The following is a 25,676-nucleotide window of genomic DNA, read 5'->3' as shown; positions in this document are numbered from 1 at the left end:
TATCAGCAAGCACTTTTCCTGTAGTTAACCCATTCCAATCCTTCAAATGTAATCTGTTAATTTTAGCATAAGAAAGAAGAAATCCATCTGTCAGCTGATGAAATTCCTAGTCTACAATATTTGCAGAGGTGGAATATTTTAAAGAAAGAAACACAAAGAGACTTGCTATGCTTAGAGTGCCTTGGCTTGAGTAACGTTTTAAATTTCAGAAGACTGTAACATGCACACTTCAATAATAAACAGTAAAATCACTATAAGAATGAAATGTTTGTTTTAATGCTTGTTCTTTAATGATACTTTACAGAACTTTGGAGACGCTCATGCAATATAAACTTTTTATGGACAGTTGCATTTTTAATTACTGTTCCAATGAGAGAGATTTTGCATTTTCATTTGCTCCAAGGTACTTATATTTAAAGCCTTGTCAGCTCTCTAGAAGTATTGCTTTAAAGTTCATTTCTTTCAGTCCATAGACTTCAAGACTAGAGTAAATATTTCCGTATTAAATTGTCAGTGGTAGGGAGAAGAGGTCTCTTAGGGATTCATGCCTGAAAGATGTGGCAACTGTCTGAGAAAGAGAGGCATTATAGCATTGCCATAAGTATAGAGCAGATTAAACCTAACAGCCACAGAGAACCTCCAGCTTTGTTTATTATTAGTTTTAAAGGAATAGAAAAAAACCAAAGTGACTGCTTTCAGGGTTATAGACAACAGTTTATGCAACTATTTCACGGCAAACATATTCCTTACCTGCATTAGCTGTTGGAGCTAGAGCAGTCATCTCCAGGCAGAGATTGTGATGCTGTTGACTTGTGTGTGTTTAATTCTACCAGTTTTTGTCAAAGTGCTCTGATAATATTATAGAAAAATTGAGCACAAACTTTTTAAGATGCTAAAAGACATATTTGTTCCCCAAGCTATACATTCAAAGAACATTGTCAGTCAGACTTTGTTGGGTAGCCCCAAAGAGTATTTACTGGAGACATGCTGTTAGCAATGGACCCTTTTAGCAATGTTTCATCAGAGTGCAGTACTGAGGTCTGTTCTCTTGAGGCAAGACTTTGAATATTAACTACAAGAGTGTTGCTTATGACGCTGTTGATATTGTGGGGGATGATGCAGTTTCTGTTAAGAGTCACAAAGACTAAGAATAAATTGTACTTGGGCCTTTTCTAGTTATATTGATTAGAAAGCCTTCACTGAGTCTACCACGATTAACCTATATGTAATTTGTATCGAAACATATCTGAGATGCAAAGCATCCATAATGGTACAGGACTGTAGATAGCCTTCCCTCTAGTATGAAGAGGCATCTGTTAGACATGCAGAGGGACCGACTTATCTCATTGTGCTCTTGAGAAGGGCTGCAATACTGATGTCATCTGCTGAGAGACTCTGTAATATGTCACTTACACTTTAGTAAATAATTTCCTTCTGGCACAGATTATGGTATTTATGCATTAACAGTAAGCTTGCCAAATCTGTCAATACCAAGCCTCACCTCTGCCCCTTGAGTCTTTAATGTGTCAGTAAGGCGCCTGGCTTCTGCCAAGTCTGAAGCAGAGCTATGTCCTCTGAAGGTCTGCACAAATGCCAGGGAAGCTGGCAAGACAGTCAAGGGTTGGCATTAGAGTGGATGTAATCAGTCAGAACTGGGTTTGTCCGGACTTTTAACTGGTTCATGTTGTATCTTAACCTGGACATCTACCCAGCAACCTGGAGTTTCAGGTCAAACTTGGTCTTTTGGCTGCTCAATAGATTCTTCTGTTCCGTACAAACTGATATCACAGGTGAACCTCCCGCACAAACATAGCAATCATATTATTTTCATTGTATTTCATTAGTGGCAGACAGAGAGGTTTCTTATTTTTGCGAAAAGGTATAGTGCATCTTCAGGTTAGAATTTGTAAGTCTTGAGTCAAGTGAAGGGTAGAGTTTGAATTTCCACATTTCATCAAATATGTCCTGTAAAGATGAAGTGAAGTGGATCCACCTACTACACACACACATTGCCACTGTCTCCTCTGATTATGTCTCTATAACCATATAAACTCAGCTACATCTAATCAAATATTTCTTTTGTCCATAGTGCCCAGACTCGGCCTGCAAACAGGATCTGCTAGCCTACCTGCAGCGCATCGCCCTCTACTGCCACCAACTCAATATCTGCAGCAAAGTGAAGGCAGAAGTTCAGAACCTGGGCGGAGAACTTATTGTATCAGGGGTAAGCTGGTATTTGTATTTAGCCATTTATGTTTCCCATGTACCACTTGAAAAGGAGCATTTCTGATGGCAATAATGCACAAAACAAAGATATGGTGATTCTTAAAGCAAGCTTGTTTAAATGTTATTGCCATTATTCCAGACCTTACAATAATTTGCGTAGAGCAATTTGATTTTCCAAGTACCCTTTGTTTTTAAACCCCTGTTTAAAGGGTTTTACAAACCCTTTGTTTGTAAAATCTTCATTCTTCCAAAAGAGAAGTCATTTCATAGCCTGGAAAGTCATTGCCAAGCTGTGAATATTATAATTATTTGGAGCTTTTGTATATTTGCTCATTATAAATCTTCTTTCCTTTGTTAGTACTGGTAATTTCCTTCCTCTGTGCAGAAGCCAGCTCTGTATGAAGTGCATATTGTTAAGATGGTGATGACTAATGGGATTTCATTCACTCAGGTTCCAATGCACACTAGGTTTAGCAAAAACTCTGCAATGCCGGCAAAATATTTTAATTTTTGATGCACGTGCTGTTTTCAAATACTATTGGCAAGCACAAGGATCATATACTCTAATTCCCATCCAGTTATTTCAGTTATTTTCAATGAACACTACAAACTTTTTACACACAATGTTTTTTAGAAATAAAGACAGGAATGTGCAGCAGCAGTAATATTATAACAATGAGTTTTCTACATTTTTAAACAATTTTTTTTTCCCTTCCCCTAATGTTGGAGTCTGTGCCTCTGGGGGACTACTAGAACCAAGCAGTAGCAACTGCTGCTTTTCATGACTTTCTTGTTTTGTTCTTTTTTAAGGAATCACCCTAGTATTAACCCCATGACACCTTTGTTATCTTCTAACTCAAATACAGACCATACGTATGTAAACATATGTTTCACTCTCCTGAGTGTGTTTTCAAAATAATGGTTATTTGTGAGACCCAAGATATTTGAAACAAGATTGTTTTCAAATGCGGTTTTGAAAAAGCACCCTTTCATTGTTTAAGCCCAATCAAGTACGAAGACTGTTAGGATAACTAACTTGTGCCCTCCATTTCATCCATAAATTTCCCCAGTGAAATCACTGGCCTTCCTCGAACGTATCAGAAGTCAGAGCAAATGTTCTCAACTACATAACTTTTTAATTTTTTGCAAAGCACTATAGAAGGTCTTAAACATTTGCCAGGCTTTCTTGGATCAAACATTCTGAAGTCATATATGCAATCCTAAAAGGAGCTGCTTAAATGTTCCTGTGTCTGTCCTGCAATTGGTCTTCACTTCTTGACGTATGTACGTATGTAATTTTAATACCTTGATCTTCCCACAGCAATGAAAAGATCCTCTTCCATTTTCCAGATATAAATGGAGTAATCTGTCCTTGTATCGCTGACAGCTATGCTGCATAGTAAATGCTATGATCTTTTCTTACCTACTGCCATCTGGGTCCAGCTTTCATACCCATTGAGTTGTCATATTCATCTATCTATAACAATTACCCAAATCAGTGCTTCTACCAGCTTGGCTTTTGTGGTTGTGTGTGTTTCTTTTTCAAGTCTCTTTATTCAGTGTATGTGGATGCTGAATAAGCCATTGTGAATCTCTAGCATCTATTTGTTACTGGAACATCACCATCCGTTGTGAAATTTAAGTGGCCAAACCGCTTGACTTCATCATTTCCAGTCTGGCATTGTTAGCATCTGCTGCTTACCAGGCTTCATCACCATTGTGTTTCTGTTGGGTTGGGGTTTTACAGTCAGTTGCAGACAAAGGCAAAACTAGCTTCAGCCACAGAAGTTATTTCTGTCTGTTCCACAGACTCAGTAGTACTGACATACAGAAAATTTTAAGATTGCCCAGCTTGCTTCTTCTGCTGTTGCTCTGAACAGGAGGTGATAGAGAGAGTTGAACTCCTGTGCATCCCTTTTTGAGAGCATAATCTTGTTACCTGGTATAACACAGGTAGCACAGTGCTTTCCTGATAGTGTTTTCCAAGCTGTTTTTCTTCAAGGTGCTCGGTACTGTATGCTCCTTTGCTATCCAGAGGTCTGGTATCCAAGTGCACATCTACATCTGCTTGTCGACTTGCTGCTTCTGCTTCCATCTTCTTCTTCATTTTCTCTTGGATAGCCAATTACAAATAAACAGTATTTTATTTACATTAAAATGAAATACCATTATTTGGCAACTTGCATACAGTACAATGTTAGAAGTACAATAGAAATCCAGAATTCAAGCTTCCCAACCTATGACTACAGAAGTAAGTTTATGCAAATGCACTATATTTAAGTGTTTTGATGCAAATATCAAGCACCAGGATGATTATTACGGTATTGTAATTTACTACTGTGTTTACAAAGAACCACAATATAATTCAGTGATCCAAAAGATGAGTAGTGATTCAGAACTATTATGGGGAGTGCAATCTCTGCTTGAATTTTTACATTATTAAGAATATTAATCAATATTTATAAATGAATGAATGTATGCATATGTATATATGAATCTATGTGTGGGCATATGTATATTTATGTAAAAAGGAAAGAGACATAAAACCAATTAAAACCTAAAACACAGATGAAAGCCACCCCACAGTTCTTACAGTTCTGTTAGAGAAAAATGTGTTGCAACAACTTCAGAAATAGTGTGTACACAACATATAATGTGCTATATATCTTTTGGTGAAACTTTATTTCTACTTTCCCCCCAAGATTCAGTAGTTCAGTATAGTTTATCTCTGAAAATAAGCATAAAGCTGATCTTGTTTGCTTTTTCCTCTATAGATTGATATGATACTAGCATAGTACATGAAGGGGTTCTTTTTGGCATCATTGACTTTGCTGCAAATAGAAAAACAGATCAAAAAGTAAGAAAATGTCACGCTCCTGAAGTGTAAATTATTTCAGTAAAGGAAAGGACCCGCTGTTGGTTTTCCCTTTCTTTCTTCCATTCCATTTCCCCCAGCTCTTTCTCTCCTTTGATCTTTCCCATCAAATTCCCTTTAAGCAGGTAGCAAAATTATTTTCACCAGATAAGTAAGGTCTGGCAACTGAGAGCATACATCAGCCTAACCTCATTAATATCAATGGAGCAAGGCCAATTTAGACTATCTGTTGGCTTGGCCCTTTATGTTGCAAGGTGAGACTCTTAATTCCTGATTCCAATTGAGTTTTGAAAAGTAAAATAAGGAAAAACTATATGATGCTTGTTCTTCAGTGAGGAGCCTTGTAAACATGAAGATTATAGGCATGAAAGTAAAGAAAAGGGATGAGGAGAGCATTAAATAAAAGCAAGAAGGAATTAATATTAAAAAAATGAAAAATATTTTAAAAATATTTCTAATCTATGTAGATGATACCCTTGTCCCTAAAAAAAGTCTCTTTGACCTTGGTCCATCAACAAATATAAGTTTCTGTAATTTTTTTGAAGTTGAATATTCAATTTCTAATTCCTCTCTAAGAATAAACAATCTCCTTTAATAAAAACACAGACTAAAATAACTTCAAAATAATTTTCTTTGTCTCTTGCCTTAGTTTATTCAGTTTAATGTATATTTGCTCCATAATCAGTTGCACCATTGTATTGGGATGAATCCTCAGAGGTGCTGAACATATGCTACTCTCAGTGAAGTAAATACCATTTACATACGCTTAGTTTATGCCAATAGATAGTCTTTTTGTGATAGCTACTTTTGTTGAATGGAGTTGGTTTTAACCATAATGTTTGTTATTTGGATAAAAATTCAGGCTTCTTCTAACTCTAGGGCTGCTTTATTTTTTTAGTATTCCTGCTGGACTCTTGTTAGCTAGACCATTACAATAAAACAGATCTATATATTCATTTCTTACCCTAGGATAAATATCCGCTTGTTCTGTTTACTGCTGCTCTGCAGCTGATCAGCTCATTTACCTACTCTCTATTTAGGCTATAAGCTTGCATTTTTTTAAATTCTTGTTTATGTTAGTAGCTCTGCTACAGTTTTTCCTGCAGGATTATATTGAACAGAATCTATGGAAATCCCTTATCCAAGGCAGCCCCCTATTGTTTTCAGTTTTGATTTAGAACTCTACAGATATAATCAGCTGTATTATCAGAAAATTTGCCGGAACAGTCTTAAACTTCTGAGCCAGATAGATATGCAGTGTCATACAGAGTAACAGCCATGTACCTTTGAACACTGTCCAAAAATATTGAATCAATAGCCAAAGCACACTCCAAACATATACTTTAGCTGGGTCCAATTTCCAATTATTTTCAAAGGCCTATTCATCTTAGCATAATAGGCTCAGCTGCAATACAGTTAAGATTGTGACTTCATCTAGGAGTTCTTGCTGGTGAATTCAAGTGAGGTTTTTGGGGGAAAAAGGAAGGTAAAAGGGCTGGAGATACCCCATTAAGTTTGGGTAGGACATTATGAAAATTCCCATAATATCTAGACTGGAAGCTTGGACACATAAAAGTATTAACAGATATGGGATGTACTGCAAAATAACTGTCTGTTTGTTTATTCTTGATCAATGATAAGAATAAGGTAACTGAAAATAGCTAGTCCTCATCAAAAAAGAATCTCACCAAGGCAAGATGTGCTGCTCAACCATAAGGTTGAGCCTAACAAACAAGGAAGGGCTGGTTGAGGATGTGAGAGTTGCGGGTAGCCTTGGCTGCAGTGACTCTGAGATGGTCGAGTTTAGGATACTGCGATGTAGAAGCAGGGCTACGAATTGGGTTACAACCTTGGACTTCAAGAAGGCCAATTTTGGCCTCTTCAAAGACCTGCTAGGACGAATCCCATGGGCTAGGGCTCTGGAAGGTAGGGGGGTCCAAGAGAGCTGGACAGTATTCAAGGACCACTTCCTCCGAGCTCAAGATCGGTGCATCCCTATGAGGAAGAAGTCAGGCAGAGGAGCCAGGAGACTCACATAGATGACCAAAGAGCTTCTAGAGAAACTCAAATGGAAGAGGGAGGTTCACAGTATGTGGAAAAGGGACTGGCCACTTGGAGGAATATAGGTATGTTGCCAGGGTATGCAGAGATGCGACAAGGAAGGCCAAGGCCTGCTTGGAATTAAATCTGGCAATGCAAGTCAAAGATAACAAGAAGGGCTTCTTTAAATACATCAGCAGTAAAAGAAAGACTGGGGAAGCTGTGGGCCTGCTGCTGAACAAGGTGGGTGCCCTGGTGATGCAGGATGTGGAGAAGGCAGAGTTACTGAATGCCTTCTTTGCCTCGGTCTTTACTGCTAAGGCTGGCCTTCAGGCATCCCAGCCCCCAGAAGAGAGAGATAAAATCTGGAGAAAGGAAGACTTACCATCAGTTGAGAAGGATTGGGTCAGAGATCACCTATGCACACTAGATCCTCGCATATCCATGGGCCCCAACGGGATGCACTGGCGAGTGCTGAGGGAGCTGGTGGATGTTCTTTCTGAGCCATTCTCCATCATCTTTGAAAGGCTGTGGAGGACAGGAGAAGGGCCTGAGGACTGGAGGGAAGCAAAGGTCACTCCAGGCTTCAAAAAGGGCAAGAAGGAAGACCTGGGAAACTATAGGCCAGTCAGCCTCACCTCCGTCCCTGGAAAGGTGATGGAGCAGTTCATCCTGGAGGTCATCTCCAGGCATGAGGAGGACAAGATGGTTATCAGAAATAGTCAGCATGGATTCAGCAAAGGAAGATCATACTTGACCAACCTGATAGCCTTCTATCAGTGGCACAGGCTGCCCAGAGAGGCTGTGGGGTCCCTTCCCTGGAGACATTCTACCCCCGCCTGGACGCGGCCCTGTGCCCCTGCTCTGGGTGTGCCTGCTCAAGCAGGGGGTTGGATGAGGTGATCTCCAGAGGTCCCTTCCAACTCCCGCTAGTCTGTGATTCTGTGATTTATCACAGAATAAATAACTGTGTGCATCCAGCAGTTACTTCAGGTCAGCTGGCAAACAGTTTCCCTATCAATTCTGCCTATGGAACTTACATCTAGTAAAAGAAAATAGTTTAAAGGTCATACTTTCCTCTCATTTAAGGCTGAATCACACCAAACTACCTTGTGCTGTAAAAGCAAGTTGGTATACATACAAGCAGTGTAGCATCAAGCTGCTATTTATGAATTCTATAGACTCAAAGAAAAGTCAGGTAGTTTGAAGTTCATCTGCTATTAAAAGTGAGTAAGGCCATCTTTCATTGAATTTGGATTGAGACCCTGTGCATTAGCAGTTGCTGAAGAGCCACTGATGTGGTATTTCATTTCCCTGCACCAGGAAAGCCTTTCTGGGTTTTTTTCCCTTTGTTTGTTTGTTTTCAAGTAGGCAATCAGAGGGAACCTTTGCATTTACAATTCTTAAGAGTATGGAGAAAATGTTGTTTTGGAGATTGGTAAATAAAGTAATTTAATTCCTCCTGAACAAGGCAAGAATTTAGCATTATGTAAAAGAAAGTTCACTGAAGGGAGAGTTGGCAAATTGACAAAACTGTCGGGTTCCTTTTCTTCAAGATTCTCAGGAGTGCAAAAATGTTACTCCTGTTATTTAGTTAGCAGCAAAATAAGTTTTACTATTAATTTACAACGGAAACAGAAGAATGCTACATGAAGTAATACTCACAGAACGAGGGTTTGAAGATATTCCTGGACTCTGGGCTGCTTGAACTGGCAAGCTGTCATTGTTTTCAGTAGAAAACACCTGAGCTAAGACCTAGCTGTACTTAATGATTAATAGATATCACTAATAGAAATTTGTGTTTTGTCTGCTAGTGATTCAATTGACTTGGAGCTGAGGGTAAGCGCAGTTATTCCTAAATAACTGCTGCGTACGCGTTTGTCGGACAGTGGGTGCTCAAAGAGTTACACACCACAAAGAAGAGTTCTAGTCCTGTGTGTAAGCTGACATCATTGCAAGACTAGGGTTTGGGTTATGGTAATACATGACAAGTGGATATAACGCAAGTGAATATACTCAAGTTGGTAAAAGGAAGTGAAAGATGGACCGGGGGGCCATATAGATAGTTACTGAATTGCTTAAAATTATAATTTGACCTTTGTGATTTTCTTTTTTAATTTAGGCTTTATTTTTGCAAGTTGCTTTTCATTTTCACCCACTGTTTCACCCACAATATTGTAGTAAGAAGTTAGAATGGCAAAAAAGGGAGTTTGCAAATACTAACAGTCTATGGTATGTACCAATGCTGTGAAAATAATGTGAGGTGGGACTCACAGAAAGGGATTTTTTTAGGATGACGTTGGTGGACAGGAGCTCTGTTTTAAGGCTTGGAATGAAAACAATGGGTAAAGGACAGGACTTTGGATATAATAAAGAAGCCAAGGAACTTGAAATATGAGATATGCAAGAGTCTGGGGAAGAAAAAGCCAATGCAAAAGCAAGACAGGAATATGAAATCAAAGAATTGTAATGGTGGGAAGGGATTGAGATAAAGTCAGGACCATAAAGTTGGTTGGATTCCACAATAATCTCTCTCCCCTAGTAGTACAAGCAAGGAGAGAAAATAAAAACTTCAGGTCCTTATTTCAGCTCTGAAGTTACCACTGTAAAAAGGCAGCTTCCAGGAGAGGAAGGCTGGGGCTAGGTGGGGAAAGTGAGAGACCTCGATTTGTATTGTGTATTCAACTAGCTCATTTCATCTGTTTTGGAAGATGTGAAAAATACAGGGAGATGTTTCATCTGTGCCTTTGGGATGGAGATATATTTAAGTAACCTCTTCATATGTGTTTGAATGCGTACAGACATATTGATATATGAGAGAGTGAAATAAAGTCATAGTAAGTGTACTCTGTTCCAAAATATATGGCTATATGAAACACATGATACTTATAAATATATAGGTTTTGATAAGACTTTATCTGGAACAAATTGTTTGAGCTTTTCCATTTGTGACTAATAAAGGAATCTCCAACTCCTGCTGGCACAGACTACCTGATGATGTGGTATCTCTCAGGGGTCCATATTGGGACCAGTACTGTTTAATATCTTCATCAGTGACATAGACAGTGGGATTGAGGGCACCCTCAGCAAGTTTGCAGATGACACCAAGCTGAGTGGTGCGGTTGACATGCCTGAGGGCTGGGATGCCATCCAGAGGGACCTGGACAAGCTTGAGAAGTGGGCATATGTGAACATGATGAGGTTCAACAAGGCCAAATGCAAAATCCTGCACATGGGTTGGGGCAACCCGTGGTATCAATGCAGGTGGCGGCGTGAAGGGTTTGAGAGCAGCCCTGCGGAGAAGGACTTGGGGGTGCTGGTGAATGAAAATCTGGACATGACCCGGCAATGTACGCTCGCAGCCCAGAAAGCCAACCGTGCCCTGGGCTGCATCCCCAGCAGCGCGGGCAGCCGGGCGAGGGAGGGGGTCCTGCCCCTCTGCCCCGCTCTGGGGAGACCCCCCTGCAGCGCCGCCTCCAGCTCAGGGCTCCTCAGCACAGGAAGGACATGGAGCTGTTGGAGCGGGGCCAGAGGGGGCACAGAAATGCTCCGAGGGCTGGAGCCCCTCTGCTGCGAGGCCAGGCTGGGACAGTTGGGGTTGTTCAGCCTGGAGAAGAGAAGGCTGCAGGGAGACCTTATTGCGGCCTTCCAGTGCTTAAAGGGGGACTCTAGGAAGGACGGGGGCAACTTCTAGCAAGGCCTGTTGTGACAGGAAAGGGGTGATGGTTTTAAACTAGAGGAGGGTAGATTTAGACTGGATCTAAGGAAGAAATCTTTTATGATGAGGGTGTTGAAACCGTGGCCCAGGTTGCCCCGAGAGGTGGTCGATGCCCCATCCCTGGAAACATTTAAGGTGAGGTTGGACAGGGCTCTGAGCGACCTGATCTGGTTGGGGGTGTCCCTGCTCATTGCAGGTGGGGCTGGAGTAGATGACCTTTAAACGTCCCTTCCAGCCCAAAGTATTCTATGATTCTGTGTGGTAACATAAAAAATTTATCATCCTGACACTGAGTCAATTTACTACTCCTAAAGGATAAAGGCATCAGTGAGTTATGCAGGTTAATCAAAATGAGTGCTGATAAAATCCCTCATGTCATATATTCATTATATATGATGTGTTTTATGGAAACACTGTCTTAGGGCTTGCTGAAAGTTAAAACAGTGAAGAATTCATAATTATCCTATGAAACAGCTCAAAGACAATTAGAAAAAAAAAGACATAAATAGATGTATCTATAGTGGCTTTAAAGCCATTTACAATACTTCTTCCAAATATGTATCAGTAATAAAGATTTAGTTCATTATCTCAATCACAGAAACACAGAATTCCAGACTGGCGGGGGTTGGAAGGGGCCTCTGGAGCTCATCCCGTCCCACCCCCTGCTGGAGCAGGCACCCCCAGAGCAGGGGCACAGGGCCGCGTCCAGGCGGGGGGTGAGTGTCTCCAGTAAAGATAGCACAGACCAGGAGTCTGGCAAGTTTACGCAGCTGGCATCCTTGGAGGAGTTCAAGCCTCAGACAGAAAATGCAGCAGCTGAGGCGGTCTCATGTTGGAAATCAACTCATTTCAAGTCGGAAGTTGTACACGAGACCTCCAGTGGTCTCTTTCACGTGACCTTTTTACAGTGTTTCTATTCAGCTAAGTGAAGGATCCCATGGGATCTTATTGCTACGTCTGTGAGTTCACACAGTTTTGCCTTTATAACAGTTGTTGTTTGGACAATAGTATATACCCTGAGCTTTGGGCACCTGGGGTATCATAAGTATGATCCACATACAGAATAGTGCTGAAGACTTTGGAAAGGTTGGTTTATTTTTATTAGTGTTATGGTTATTTCTTCACAGCAGCTAGTTGAAGGTGGATTGGTGGTGGGCAGAGTTTACATTACATAAGGAAAAGTAGATGAATGAAGCTTAAGACATAACTGAAAAAAATCAACAAGAAAATGTTTTTATTATATAATCTTAGTTCTTTTGACGCTACAGTGTTTTGATGTAAGGCTATTTTCAGGACTAAGAAAATATCTCATTGTATATAAATGCACATGTAAATACACATGCACATAAATATGAAACAACATATCCTGCATAAATGGAAAGATGTTATCCAGAATTTCGTTTGCAAAGCAAAATCACACCACACTTGTCTTCATTAGAATATATTAATGGAGACAAGAAGCACACACACCATCTATATGTCTACATTTAGTAGGTTAAAATTTAGACAGGTCAGACTTTTATCCTTGTTAAGAAGCATTTTGGCTACAGGGAACATGCTCTTGTGCTTTATCAGGTAACAAATATTAATAAATTTCAGAAGATTACATTTATTGAAATTGAATTTATTGAAAGACGAGTTTTCTGCAAAGAAAAACATTTATGGTACCAAATAATGTTAAGACATTTATTTCCATAAGAACAAAGCAATGTGTTACAATTCAAGATTGAGGCTTGAAACAAATATGATCATAAAAAAAAATAGAGAATTGAAGGAAAGATTAATGTATATGCTTCATTACATACTGAATTTGTTTTAAAAATAGTAACCACTCTAAAATCCAAAGCTTGCCTGCTACAGCAGTTATGGCTTCAGTCCAGCTTGTTTTCCTATTCCAGGCCATGCTGAGTGAGATGGGAAGAAAATGGGAATATTATGGCTTTCTGATACACAAACTGCACCAGCCCTGCAACAATTAGCAAGGCCTCGACACCATTCTAACGTGCCCTATGGTATGGTCCTAAGGGACTATTCCTATAAAAGTTGCTATAAAGAAAGAGAGGACTTCAGTGCTAGCTCATGTTCACTTCTTCTCCTGTCTTACTGCCTTTAAAGGAAGTGGTTTGGGATCAAGCTTCACCATTTCATATTAAATAAGAATTCCTTTCTCTTGGGGCATTCTCAAGCACATGTGAGGCTTTAAATAAAAATTGGGTTTGTTTCTTGCACATGGAATTATGGAGAACTGAATTTACGTAATGACAGATTTAACACCCAATAGGAGATTTTGGACGGTGTTTCTTATACAGAAGCATATCTTAGCCCTTGCAATTATTTAAATTCCTGATTTGGATAGTGGTGAGACTTAATCTCACTTCTAAAAGTACTATCAGATGTTGCTTTTGCAGATATTAAAAGAATAACAACTTCAGTTCAGACTCATCAATTTCTTTCACTTTAATTATAGTTCTTGACAACCTGCGTTGCAGATGAGTAACACACACATAGAAACACTAACAGACAAGAAGACATACCCTCAAGGGAAAACATTGCAGGTCTTCCCAGCCTGAGCAGGTTCAATTGCAAATACTGAACAAAACAGCTTACAACAAAGTATTTAATAACACTCACAATCGGAATGTATTTCCATTAAATGTAGGAGGTCATAATAGCCGTTAGGAAGAGATCAAACTGAGTGAGGGAATTTAAAACTTGCCTTATATCTTTACCCTCTGAAATATTTTCTTCCACATTTGGAACATATTATTAGTAGTACTATTTATGAACCTAATCGGAGCAAAGGAAAAATATCTCTGTTCTCACATCACATCATTGATCTGACATAACTGAGAAGCAGCTGCATCAACAAAAGGGGTTTGTTTTGTATAACGTGTCCGAGACATTGATATGGGGTCAAAGGAAACTATCAATTATCAGAAAAATCAATCCTAACCTCTCACTGTTAGATATTCTCAAATGCTTTCTTTTAACTTAAATTATTTCTGATTTTGACTAACACATCATCAAAATACCTTGTGAACGAGGTTACCAGATAGGTAATAGTGTCACTAGAAAATGAGACAAAAAATACAAGTTATTGGTCCTAAATCTCAACAAAGGCCAAACTAGAACTCTATAAATCTGGATTAGAGCACCGGTATCCAATCCAAAACACTGCAGAAATATTTTCATCCTTTTTTATATCTACAACTAGAAGCAGCGTTCCCATTGTCAAAAAATTAGAGAAGTTAGAGCTTTAGTCAGTCTCAGATGGCATGTTACGTATTTCACCATTCCTTAGCTATGACAGATAATGAACAAAAAAGTCTTTTCCATTCATCCGTCAAGCTGATCCTCTACAGCAACAGGACATCTTTGGGTCAGAGGTGTTAAGGTCTCAACTTCTATGGTATGTGCCCGCTTTGCAGTTTTACATTGCTTTTTCAAGCTGGTTTTTTTTCAATTTCTTAAAATATATCCATTTTTACCTTCTGTAGGTATACCAATAGTACATATGGCGTTTCCACATGGTTGGTACTCCTCAGCTTTTCACCATCTTGCTGTACTAAACTTTATAGACAGCAGCCACTGGTACCTCCCCATTCCCCATCATCTGTACATCTTTTTAAGCAAGAAAACAAGTGCTTTGGTGGTTTTTTCTGACAGATCCTTGATGGCAAACTGCACACAGACCCTTTTTTTTAACCTGATTTCTAGTGCCTGGGTTAAATCAATGACTTGATCTACATTCACATAGTTTTCTTATGCTGTTAGGCTTAACATATATCCCTTAAGAAAATATTTTAAAGTCTTCATTTACTGCCTCTTTGCATTTCCATGGGTTCATTTAATTAATTTTAGTTGTATTCCTTGGAACACTTGGAATATTTCCCTCCTTCCTTGAATGTATATACATTTTTAAAATGTTTTCAATTAAGTATATTCTTTCTCTGCTTTAGTTCCCTGTTTAGGCAAGTAATGTGTTCTAGTGTAGGTTCGCAAATCAGTCTTATCATTTCTGCTCTTCCCTTAATTTTCTCTTTGTCAACTACAGATATCATACGAAGCAGGTCAAAACAAGATTTCAGATTTGAGCTGTGCTAGCCCCAAAATACCATCTGGGGTATTATCTGCTACCTAATCTATTGAACTGGTTTTAATCACATTATCATTACAGAATCTACAATATTCCTCCATATATCTCATCTTGTGCTGTTACTGGCGAGTATTCTTGGCCATGCTCAGTCTTCCAGGATTTAATTGTGCTACTTGCATATGTTTCTATTCCAATGAAAGACAATTTATTTCTTTTTAGACCTTACTGCTACTACAGGTGTAATATTTCTTATGTTTAAGGATATATCCTCTGAGCATCCTTCTCTTTATCAGACTGAGCAAGCTTGCTTAGGCTTCATAAGGTCTGGTGGTCACAGGAGTTCAAAATATATTCCTACTTTATTTGGCAAAAACAACTGTGGTGCAATAGTCAAGTCATAGGTTACCTAAGTTATGAATTAACTGAACCCTACTTGGTACTTTTTACCATAAAAACCTTTAAAAGGTCAATTTTTCTTTTCTCTTTGGCAGACTAGTAGACATACATGTTAATAAGGAAGAGATGCAATAGAGGGAACCAGAGATGTTTTTACTGCTCTCTATCTTCATATATGTAAATAGCTTGAAATCAAGATGATGTAGTGAGGAATCAGACAGGCATATGTTTAATTCAATTATGAACTGAAATTCACAGCACTATCATCACTTTGCATGACTTAGATGCAGCCTAGTTTTGCATTGTGTTCCTGAAGTTATATATAATCTCTAACAGTCACAGTAGCTCTTCATTTACTCAACTGGACTAGCTGATTTGTTGAGTTTTTAAATCCACAAATATACTGGGTTACAATACCATCTGCAGATACTGCAGGGTTAGATTATGACAAAAGTTTTGAAGGTTAAGAAGAAAAATGCTTGACTTCTGTTGTTAGGTGAAGTGACTGGTGCTAGACATTAGTCACACTCTTTTTTTCAATAGAAGGAAAGGAGGCAAAAACAAAGAGCACACAAACAGAGCAGGGAATACTCATTAATCATTACTAAGGCCAAAAAAATAATCATGATTAGATTACAATTTACATGATCCCTGTAGCAACAAACAGCCTAAGGGAAAACGTCAATATTAACTCTGTGTGCTTGTAACAAAGAGATTTAAGGAGCATTCATTTTTCATCTTCCAAAAGGCAGGATCTTATGCTAGCACTCTTTACTGGCACTGAATGGTCCCCCATTCTCTGAGCAGTTTATTTAATGGAGTTAGGTTTAGCAGCATATACTATTTTTTTCAATTTTGGTATACAGCTAGGTTATTAAGAAAATCCCAGTGGATAATATATGCAATCATGTTTACTCTCGAACCTGCTTTTCCAGAATTTGGATGATAAAAATTCCGTTTACAATAAATTAGAATGAATATCCCATTTTAAGCCCTCCAGTTTCAGTTCGTGGGAAGTTTTTTGAAAAAAATGTGCTTCAGCCTGTAAAGTTGTCATTGTCTAAAAATGTACAGTCTTTAAAAGCATCACCTCTTTGCAATTTTGTTGATATTTTCTGGAACTTTAAAGTGTGCTCTGTAAATAAATGTGTGCCCAGAATTTTTATACTTCCCTCACTTGTTCTTTCAGCACAATTTGTCAGTTCTCATTTTCAATGTGAGAAAAACATGACTCTTTCCTGACCTCCTTCATATAGTAGTGTAGGTGGCCTACCCTTTGGCTTCTTCTATTCAAAGGTCAGCCCAGAGGGCTGGTTTGTGTAATATTTATTCCGCACCAGTGGGCACAACTGTAATTCCAGTTGTAGTCACTGGAATTTCAGGTGTTTGCATCAGTGTTTATGTTTTTGAGCAGTTCAGCTGTTCAAAAACCATATGCACAATAATGCTACTCAGAAGTCTGTCAACCAAATTCATGCCGGATCTGATGTCAATCAGCTTTTAATGGGGATAGAGCTCTCTATCCTCTCTGGTTTTCATCTAAAGGTACCAAAATGTGCCCCCTTTCCCAATCAGCAAACCCTGTAGGGCTTGCGTGCTTAACCTGTGCTATGGGAGCAAGTGAGAGGAACCACCAGACAGCGGGGTTACTCATCGTGGAAGAGTCCCTGTTTCCTTGACCAAGCATAGCTCCTTCAGCACACGTTTTCCTCTCTCCTCACCTCTACGCTACGGCACAATATTTCTCTTGCTCTCTCTCTCACTATCTCTTTTCTGTATCTCTCGGAAATCAGACTGGAGTTCAGAGCACTTTCACTACCTTTTATGAGGTAGAGTGTGATGTCATAGATGGGGGCAGGGCTAGTCAACTTTCTACCCACCCACCCACCTGTGCTGAGGGAGCTACGCTTGAGACCGGAAGCAGTGACTCCTCGACGGTGAGTAACCTCCTGTCTCATCTATATCTTTGACTCTTTCTATAGGTCTGGGGGTGGAGGGAAAAGACATGAGAATGGGGAATTTTTGTGTTAGCCTTTTTTTTTTTTTTATTAATGATAGGGCTCACAGAATGAATTGCATGTGTTGTTTTAGTCACCTGTGAAAAATAATTTCCTTCCTGTTCTGAAGTCCTAGAGTTAATGTCACCTGTAAAGCAATGATCATGTTTCTTTGCAGAGGTGGTCCATTTACCGGTGCTTAAACTGATCCTCCCATGTTTATCTTGCATTGTGAAAAGGCAGGCTCTGGTCCCCTAGAACTCAATTGCTAAACTGTCATTAATTTCATTACAGTAGCGCTAGGCCATCATTTTTCTAAAGTACTTTGTGATTGAAGACAGATGGTGTTACTTACATATTTACCATTTTTAACTGTGGATAATGCCTGTTTATATAGGACAGGATTTTTACTTTCTGTATTCTCTGTTTCTCTTTATCTAGAATGTTTATGAAGCTATGTATTGACAACAGGCCAATTATAAGACCTATTTTATAGAGGAAGTAAAATTCAGAAGTGAATTGTGGAATATGTGAAATTCAGTAGGAAATCGAACCCCAGGAGGCATAACTGAGATTTAACCTTTGAAATTATAAATCAAAGCATTTGATTCTTTCTGTGATAGGAACTTGAGATGGGCAGGGATATTGCTAACTGAATTTCTTGGTGTTTTTCTTGTGTCACTGCCTATACATTACTATTTTACTTTAAAGCACTGTCTTGTTACCTATTACCCTTGGCCCCAGGTATTAAAGTATTACTGCTTCACTGTTTTAATATCCCTCAGCATTTTAAAAAAGACAAGATGGACTACGAAGACCTTCCTTTCTTGTTCTGCCTCTTGGGTATCTATTAAAGCTGTCAAGATGTCAGAGCTCCCATACTAAAGGGCAGAAGAAGGATCATATGAAGATTTTGACCCCTAGGGATACTGCAAATCTTGCTGTTCTTGTCCATTTAAAGCTCTTTACCAGCTCCGTGTGGGGTCTTGTCATATCTCAGTGAAAGACACTAAAAGGCAGCAATGCATACTCTATAAATCAAAGGCAAAGAGAGTGCAATCACAGCCTTTTCAGCAGAGGTGGTCCATAGGCTGATTGATGAAGTACTTCTATTTTCAGGTGACTAGGTGGCTTTGAGGAATTGGGTATAGGATGCAGAGCCTTCCGTCTTCTGGTCACTGGCATGTATTGGGGATTGGTCAGTAGTGATGGATAGATATTTCTCCCTGATGACTCAGTGATGCTCTTTGTATCAGTGCATAGGAGACCTGAGTGAAATTCTGGGAGGATGAAAGTCTTGTTTACAAAGCTACCAAAACTTTCACTAATGACTGTTTCCCTTCCTGTCAGAGAGAAAAATAAGGACAAAGAATACAAAAATTGGCTCCCTGGCAGGTGGTAGCTTTTCTAGCTTTGAATAATGTGTGCAAGGAGTTTTATTACTACTGCTTATTCCTTTAGTGAACCAAACATTGAAGCCTCCAACCCTTCCTTTGCAAAGCCAAGAACTCATCTAGCAAATTTAGCCTCCCTAACAAACTTTGATCTTTTAAGGAGGAAAGAAAAAGCAGGATAGTCAATCTCTAATGTTTTGTTGGGAGAACTTTATAGGAACTGCTGTTACTAAAGGCAGTTTGAGGTTTGTTCTTTTCAGAGGCGAATGCTTTGAGATAAAATTTAATTGAGATCCTAAACACATCCTCTGCTGATGAATTTACAAAATTGTTCTTGTGCATAATTATTTGTGCATAATGCGGGAGACTTTAATTTTTACACAGAATACCTAAAACATAAGGACCGACTGTACAGTCCCCCTAATCCCACTTCAGTGCTAGGAAAGCATTTTGGTGGCATACAGGGGGAAATTCTTTGTAAAAGATATATAAGGATTGGAAACAGAAAATCAGAATCAGTATCATTCAGTAATTAAGGTGCATTAGAGATACCAATCAGCACTGAGGGGATATTACGGCACAGAGATGTCAGTGGAATACTTTGAACCCAGAGAAATTTGCTCTCTAAATTTATCTTGTACGATGAGCAAATCAGCAGTTGACTGACTTATGTATAGGGGTTAGTTTGTAGAGGGAATGATATTCAAAGTGACATAAACGGTTGCAATAATTAATCTGGAATCTGGCTGTGCCAAATCTAATAAATGTTTGTCCATGCAACCCCAGGATGTGGGTTTGCCTGAGTAACCTGACACTGGGAGGATAAATAGCCTAATTTTAATTTTACAGAGCTAATTCCCCTGTTAAATTATTTTTACAAGCACCTAAGATTAAAAAAAAAAAAAAAATAAAAGATCTAAAGTGCACAGATTCCTGTATTTTACAGCTTTGGCATGAATTTTTATTCAGTCAATTGCAATGGTTGTTTTAACTGTATATTATTTGCATGTGCATAAATTAAAGCAAAATAAAATAAGGCCTAGATTGCAGCTGATTTTATTTAGTGTTAATATGAAAACTTTTGAAAACAAATATCTGAGCAACTTGTTCCAATATATGCTAATTTAAATGAGTTAAATCTTCATAAGTGTTTTGCAAACGGAAAGTTACTTTACGATAAAGCATTCTTAAAAACTGTGATGTTTTATGATTGCAAGCACATTGTGTATTACTGACTCAAAGCAAAACCAGTAACTAGTATATTTGTAACTAGTATATTTATACCTATATATTTAAGCAGGTCAGCATTTAAATTACAGATTTGTTCCTCAGTCATGCTGTCAAGGTGTGAGCAATACTTTAATGATGTAAGATCATATATAGGGATCAAACATTTTTTCGGTGTGATGTAAATTCCCAAATTTTCTGTATTTGCCAGGCTGACATCTCTTACAGGTTGAATTAAAACTTCGTGGGTTGTTTCTTACCTTCTTTTTCTATATGAGAAACGAGGGAGAGCTGTTGAATGCACCATCTGTTCGCAAACCATGTCAGCTGGCAGATAGATGCTCATCACCCTGCCCTCTCTCACTGCAGGTTTAGGCTGGTATAACACCATTGACTCAAAATGAATTACTTTTGATTTGATCTTTTTTAAGCAAAAGAAGTCACAATGCTAGTGCACAGCATTCTAGATGGCTCTCCGTATTGATTTAAACTGCAATCCTTTTAAACTTTGACCTCAGCTTGTTTGAATTGTCAACAAAATTGCTCAATAGCACTTGGACTGAGTTTACCGGCTGGAGGAAACCAGGACTGCCTTAACACCCCGGACTCTCTGTTTCTGGCATAGTTACATCTCAAAGACATTAAACCTGATTCTGTTCAATCATAATCCTTTGGATTTTTATCAGTCCCTTCGGAGTATCCCAAAGCAAACACGGTGGTGTACCCTCATAAAACTGAAACCAGAAGCAAATATTGTCATTATTTCCCTTCTGCAAATGAGAATACTGAGCCACACTTAAGGCAGAAAAGATAGAATCATGATGAGTTTCAAACACTACATCCTTCTCCAAGACACAGATAATTTTCAAGACCAGCATTTCTCTGTCTTTCATTCTATGTTCCAGTTGCCACGCTGGATGGCCAAATTAAAATTAAAGAAATACAAACAGGAGAAAAAGTTCACTGTAGTCAAGTAGTGCAGCTTGAAAACGATAGAGTTGGGAAGAAATCTTTCAGTCACAGGGAGAGGCTACCCCACTCAAGTTGTGCAAAAGATGAGAGTAGGTCTATGGTGTAATGAAAACTGAGTATTTTATTATTTGGAAAGATTTTGCCTGAATTTTGAAGAGTTTTTCACTATTATCTCCATTGCAATGTGGAGAGTGATTCATCTGGCCAAGTGTAAACGTCTGCGTCTGAGATGTTCACTCCAGACTTCCTTTATAATTAGTGGAGACCAAAAGCCATTTCTAGAGAGCAGATATTGCTGTTTCAGGTAGACACTGACAACCGGTTACATCCTAGTGAAACTGTTCAGTTACAGACATCTGAAAAAAATATTTCTGAGTGTTCTGGCACCACCAGCTATGAACAGCTCCTGGACCCTGACTAATATTAAAAGACATTAAATTACATTTTTCTGATGCCAAGTAAACGCAGACAAGTCCGTACATAATCATGACTAAAGTACACTATTTAAGTTAGGTAACAGCTTTATAAGAAAAGAGCCGGTGCAAATGCTTTTTCATTTCACCATTCTTCTAAATAACAGCTGACTCTATACCTTCATCTCCTTTGCATAAATTCTGGATTAGAGGGAAGATTTGGAGATGTGGTTGAGTTAATTTGTTTTTGTGTAGGGAAGGTTGTCCTGAGGTGAAAAGCACAGAAACCATTTGAGTTACGCGATTCATTGAGGCTGTAAGTATTTCTGCATTTGTTGTTCAGGAAAAATGCTATCTAAAATACTGAATCTCAAAAGAAAATGGAGACCAAGAAAATCAGGATTTCCTAACATGAATATTTTCTGAAAAGAGTAGTACAGGACTTAACCAACTTGAGAGAGCTCTTAAATATTTCTCAAAAAAAGCTGGTATTTTTTCTTCCCTTCTCCAGTTATACCGTTTTTCCCTTTGGATAAAACACTTGCTCTTGTAACAGTGAAAATGAGATCACCAACATCATCCACACTGCGCTCTCAGATACAGTCACATAGAGACAGAAGAGAAGGCTAAGGGGAGGTATTGCTGTCTACAGCTACCAAACAGGAGGCTCTAGAATAGCTGGGTCCAGACTTGTCAGAGGTGCACAGTGACAGGAAAAGGGGCAACAAACACAACTTTAAACATGGGAAATTCCAATTAGTTATAACGAAAAAACCTTTTACCTCGAGGGTAGTCAAATTTGTGTGCACGGTGGAGGTCTCTAGTCCAGAGGTGTCAGGGTCTATCCATCCTTGGAGAGACTCTGAATTTGAGCAAAATCCTGAACAACCTCATTTATTCAATTTGTTTTGAAGAGGTCATTGGACTAGATGACCTCAAAAGGTTCTTTTCATCCTAAAGTATTCTATGATTCTATTGATATTTGCATAATAAAATGTAATAAAAATGAGCCTTTACAATTCAGAACAAGATTTTACTTGTTCCAATTTATTCTTAATTTGCTGTCAGCTTTGCTTGTTCTTACCTTGTGAACTGCAACAGCCTTTACAAATGTTTCTGTTTTGTTCTGGTTTCATTTGTTTGCAGTTTCCAGTAATTCTTGCTTGTTTTGACGTTTTTTAATAACATTTAGTGTTAGCTAAAGTTAAAAATGTAATGAACAAATGCATTCACAAATTGTATATTCAGTAACTGACCAGGGGAAAAGAAACCTTCTAGAGAGGCACACTTACTGAATGCTATTTAACCTTTGATTGAGTTGGTCAAACAAATAGAACAGTTAATTATGAATATTGTATTTGGAATAAAATGTTAGAATTTCCCTTAGAAATTATTTGCCATATATTATTAAGGTAGTTCTGTCAGTGCTGGGACTTTTCTGAAAAGCTGAAATGGGGCTTTCTCTGGAAGACTACTGTGGAGATTCAATTTTGTTTCTTTATTTCATTGCATACTGTTGTAAAGTCCTGAAAAGGCTCAGGGAATCAAACAGAAAGGAATGTTTCCACTGATTGAGTTGAGCAAGACGGCAAGGACCCTCAACTCCAAGGAAATAAAAGCTTTTTAGCACTTCAGAAGTGATCAATAACTTGAATGATCAAACCCTTTATCTGCTTCTGAGAGACATGAAATATACATGAACAACAGCAGGCAAACATTAGGAAGCAAGGAACAATTGTCCTGGTACTATCTTCCATTCTACAAGAGGATTTTGTTTTATTCATTTTGACTGTTTGATGCATTGTTTCCAAGCTCTTTCCTGAGAAAAGCCAGCTACGCCTGTAGAGCAGCTGTCTTCAAAGTGTCTCTCTGCTGACCTGGGCAAGCATAACTTTAGAGATACTAAGCTAGCTGAAGGAGCAAATTTGCCTCAAAATGTGACAGATCCTCACAGCTGAAGACATGGAGATAACTCATCTACAGATACCGTTCTGACACTTACAAATTAGAAAAGAAGTTGGGAAAATATCACATTTCTCAGTGTTGCAGTCTGAAACCCTGCATTATGCTGCTTTTCTTTTCGTTTTCATTGTGACAAAATCAGGAGGAATAGCAGGAGATAAGACATTCTTATGTAAAGAATATAGTGTTTCTGTGCTTTTTTATTTTTTATCCAAATTTTCCTGCATTTTATCACTGAAAGTACAATTTACAGCCAACCAGACATGATTTGGACTCCCTTCAGGTAAGACTGTAAGAAAGATGTTTTTCTTGTGTGAAATGATGTATACAATCCTGGCAATACACAGACCATTTACAAAAAGTTTTGTGTTAATCACTTTTTTATTGAGACTGATACTGAACTCCCGCAGGCTTCTTATTCTAATTTTCTTCAGTAAGCCTCCTGGCAATATCACAAAATCCTAGTTATAGTTTGAGTTAGCCTATCCTGTCAAATATAGTTGGGACTTCATCTTCATTGCAGATGTTTTATCTTCTCTTTGAAGGTTAGGTATGCGACTATCTTCAAACCAGTCATACAAAAGTCTGTTTCCTGTTAATCACCCAAGAATTCAGATCAATCCATTCCATGGAACAAAATTATTTTAAGGTGGCAAACATGGTTGTACTAATTTTGCTACAATTAGTAATGCAACTGTGATAGCCATTAAAGAATCCTACTTTTTTGTCCGTGACATTCCATCATAAGCATCATCCCCCAGACATTGGTTCTATGCAGACTGAAGCAGATTTAGAAGAAGAAAACCCTGAGCCATCATGGCAGAAGACTCATTCCCATGTTTGTCAATTGTAGGTTGGTGCAGAAAGTGTCTCTTCCTCTACATTCACCTTTAGCAAAGAAAATGTGTAGTGTATGCCACCACAGTGCTAGCAAAGGTGCAGGGTGAGATCCTGTTCCCATCTACAAAACTCTTTTGACTTCACTGACTGAGGATTTCTTCCTTGGTCTGTGGAATTCTGCCAGATGTTTGGGCATTCAGACTGATGTCAAACACCCTAATTCAGTAACAGACTCTGAAAGTTTTGAGGCAGTGCTCTAGCATGAAAATGACTGATAAAGCAAGCTTATTTAAAAAATTTAATGCTATGTATATGATTGCTTGTCCTTGCAGTGTTTCTGGTGTATGATATGAACTGTACTGTTTTGGCATCTTTTTCCTGCTGTGCAGTGGCAGATAATGAGCAAAAGAAAAAGAACTGGTTCTGAGAAATCTTTCATTATGACTTAAAATATTTTCCCCGATTAAATTCTGAAAAGAATGCAACAATGTATTAATGAATTATTAACTATTGAGGAAATAACCTGCATTATATTTGGTATCTACAAGAAAAAATTTAAATTTTGTGTTATGGCAGTAATGTCATACTGGATAAATAATTTCTTGATTGTAAATACAGTTGGTGAACAGAAAAACTTTAGTATCTATCAAAAATTCCAAAATATATTTTTCACCTTTGGGACCTGCCAGGCTGAAGAGAAGTCGGTAATAACTACATTTCAGAAGAAGAATTGGATAATGTTAACTTTTAGTTGTTTCCAATTCTCTTATTTTTTATTTCATCATTTCAGTTGTTAAAATATGAGCTTTCATGCTAGCTCACTGACAGTATGGAACATCAGCCATTGATACAAAAATAACATTTTGATATTGCCTTGCTCAGAGGGCTTTTAGCAAGTTCCACCAATACAGCAAATCATATGTAAAACTAGAGGGACTAAAGTAAAAGAAAATAAGTGTCTGAGTCCTGCCTAAAACTCATATTAACCCTGTCATCCCTGAGCTGTCACCCTCAAAGTCCAGCCTCACAAAGCATCTGCATTTCCAACACTAATGTTCCCCGTGTGTGTGCTTTGCTCCAGAACGTGCGAACTAGTGTGTTGGTTAGAAGCATTCCTGGTAGCCTACCTCACTTAGCAAAAACCTAAACTTTGGCAGGATTTACAGCGGGGTGCTTCACTGTGTTCCCGGGTGATGCACCCAGCAGTTTTAGTGCATACACAATTTCTTAGGGCTGGCTGGACAGCAGAGCTGGAGATGCCTAATATCTCTAGTGTACGGTGCTCCTGGGCCAAAGACAGCCGGGTTCGGTATCCTTCAGACTGTAACCCGTGGGTGTGACTTTTTGCAAGGCTTCTTGTAGCTATCGATGATGGGAGAAGACAGGACAAAGCAAAGATGAGTAAATAGGCAAATGACCATGACATTACAGTCCATGTTTCAGTCTCTCAACTGAGACAGCAAAAAGAGGGGTTTTTTTCCACAAAAAAAAAAAAAAAAGATAAATATTTGTAAGCTTTC

General features: G+C 38.6%; 1 protein-coding gene across 2 annotated transcripts in view; it reads left to right on the top strand.

Moving 5' to 3' along the window:
• The window catches only part of CTNNA2 (catenin alpha 2), a 530,531-nt gene that overhangs the window by 496,929 nt on the left and 7,926 nt on the right, over window positions 1–25,676 (top strand). Inside the window, exons 17-18 of one of the 2 annotated variants that reach the window (XM_075092184.1) lie at window positions 2,090–2,224; window positions 17,145–17,288. In XM_075092184.1, the coding sequence (XP_074948285.1) occupies window positions 2,090–2,224; window positions 17,145–17,288 (279 nt within the window). The remainder of the gene's footprint in view (window positions 1–2,089; window positions 2,225–17,144; window positions 17,289–25,676) is intronic. The other variant, XM_075092185.1, reaches the window with a different exon arrangement.

The sequence above is a fragment of the Phalacrocorax aristotelis genome, chromosome 4, assembly GCF_949628215.1.
Source record: "Phalacrocorax aristotelis chromosome 4, bGulAri2.1, whole genome shotgun sequence".
In the NCBI taxonomy this organism is placed as follows: Eukaryota; Metazoa; Chordata; class Aves; order Suliformes; family Phalacrocoracidae; genus Phalacrocorax; species Phalacrocorax aristotelis.
Note: the sequence above shows the minus strand (reverse complement) of the source record. Positions and strands in the feature narration are given on the sequence as shown.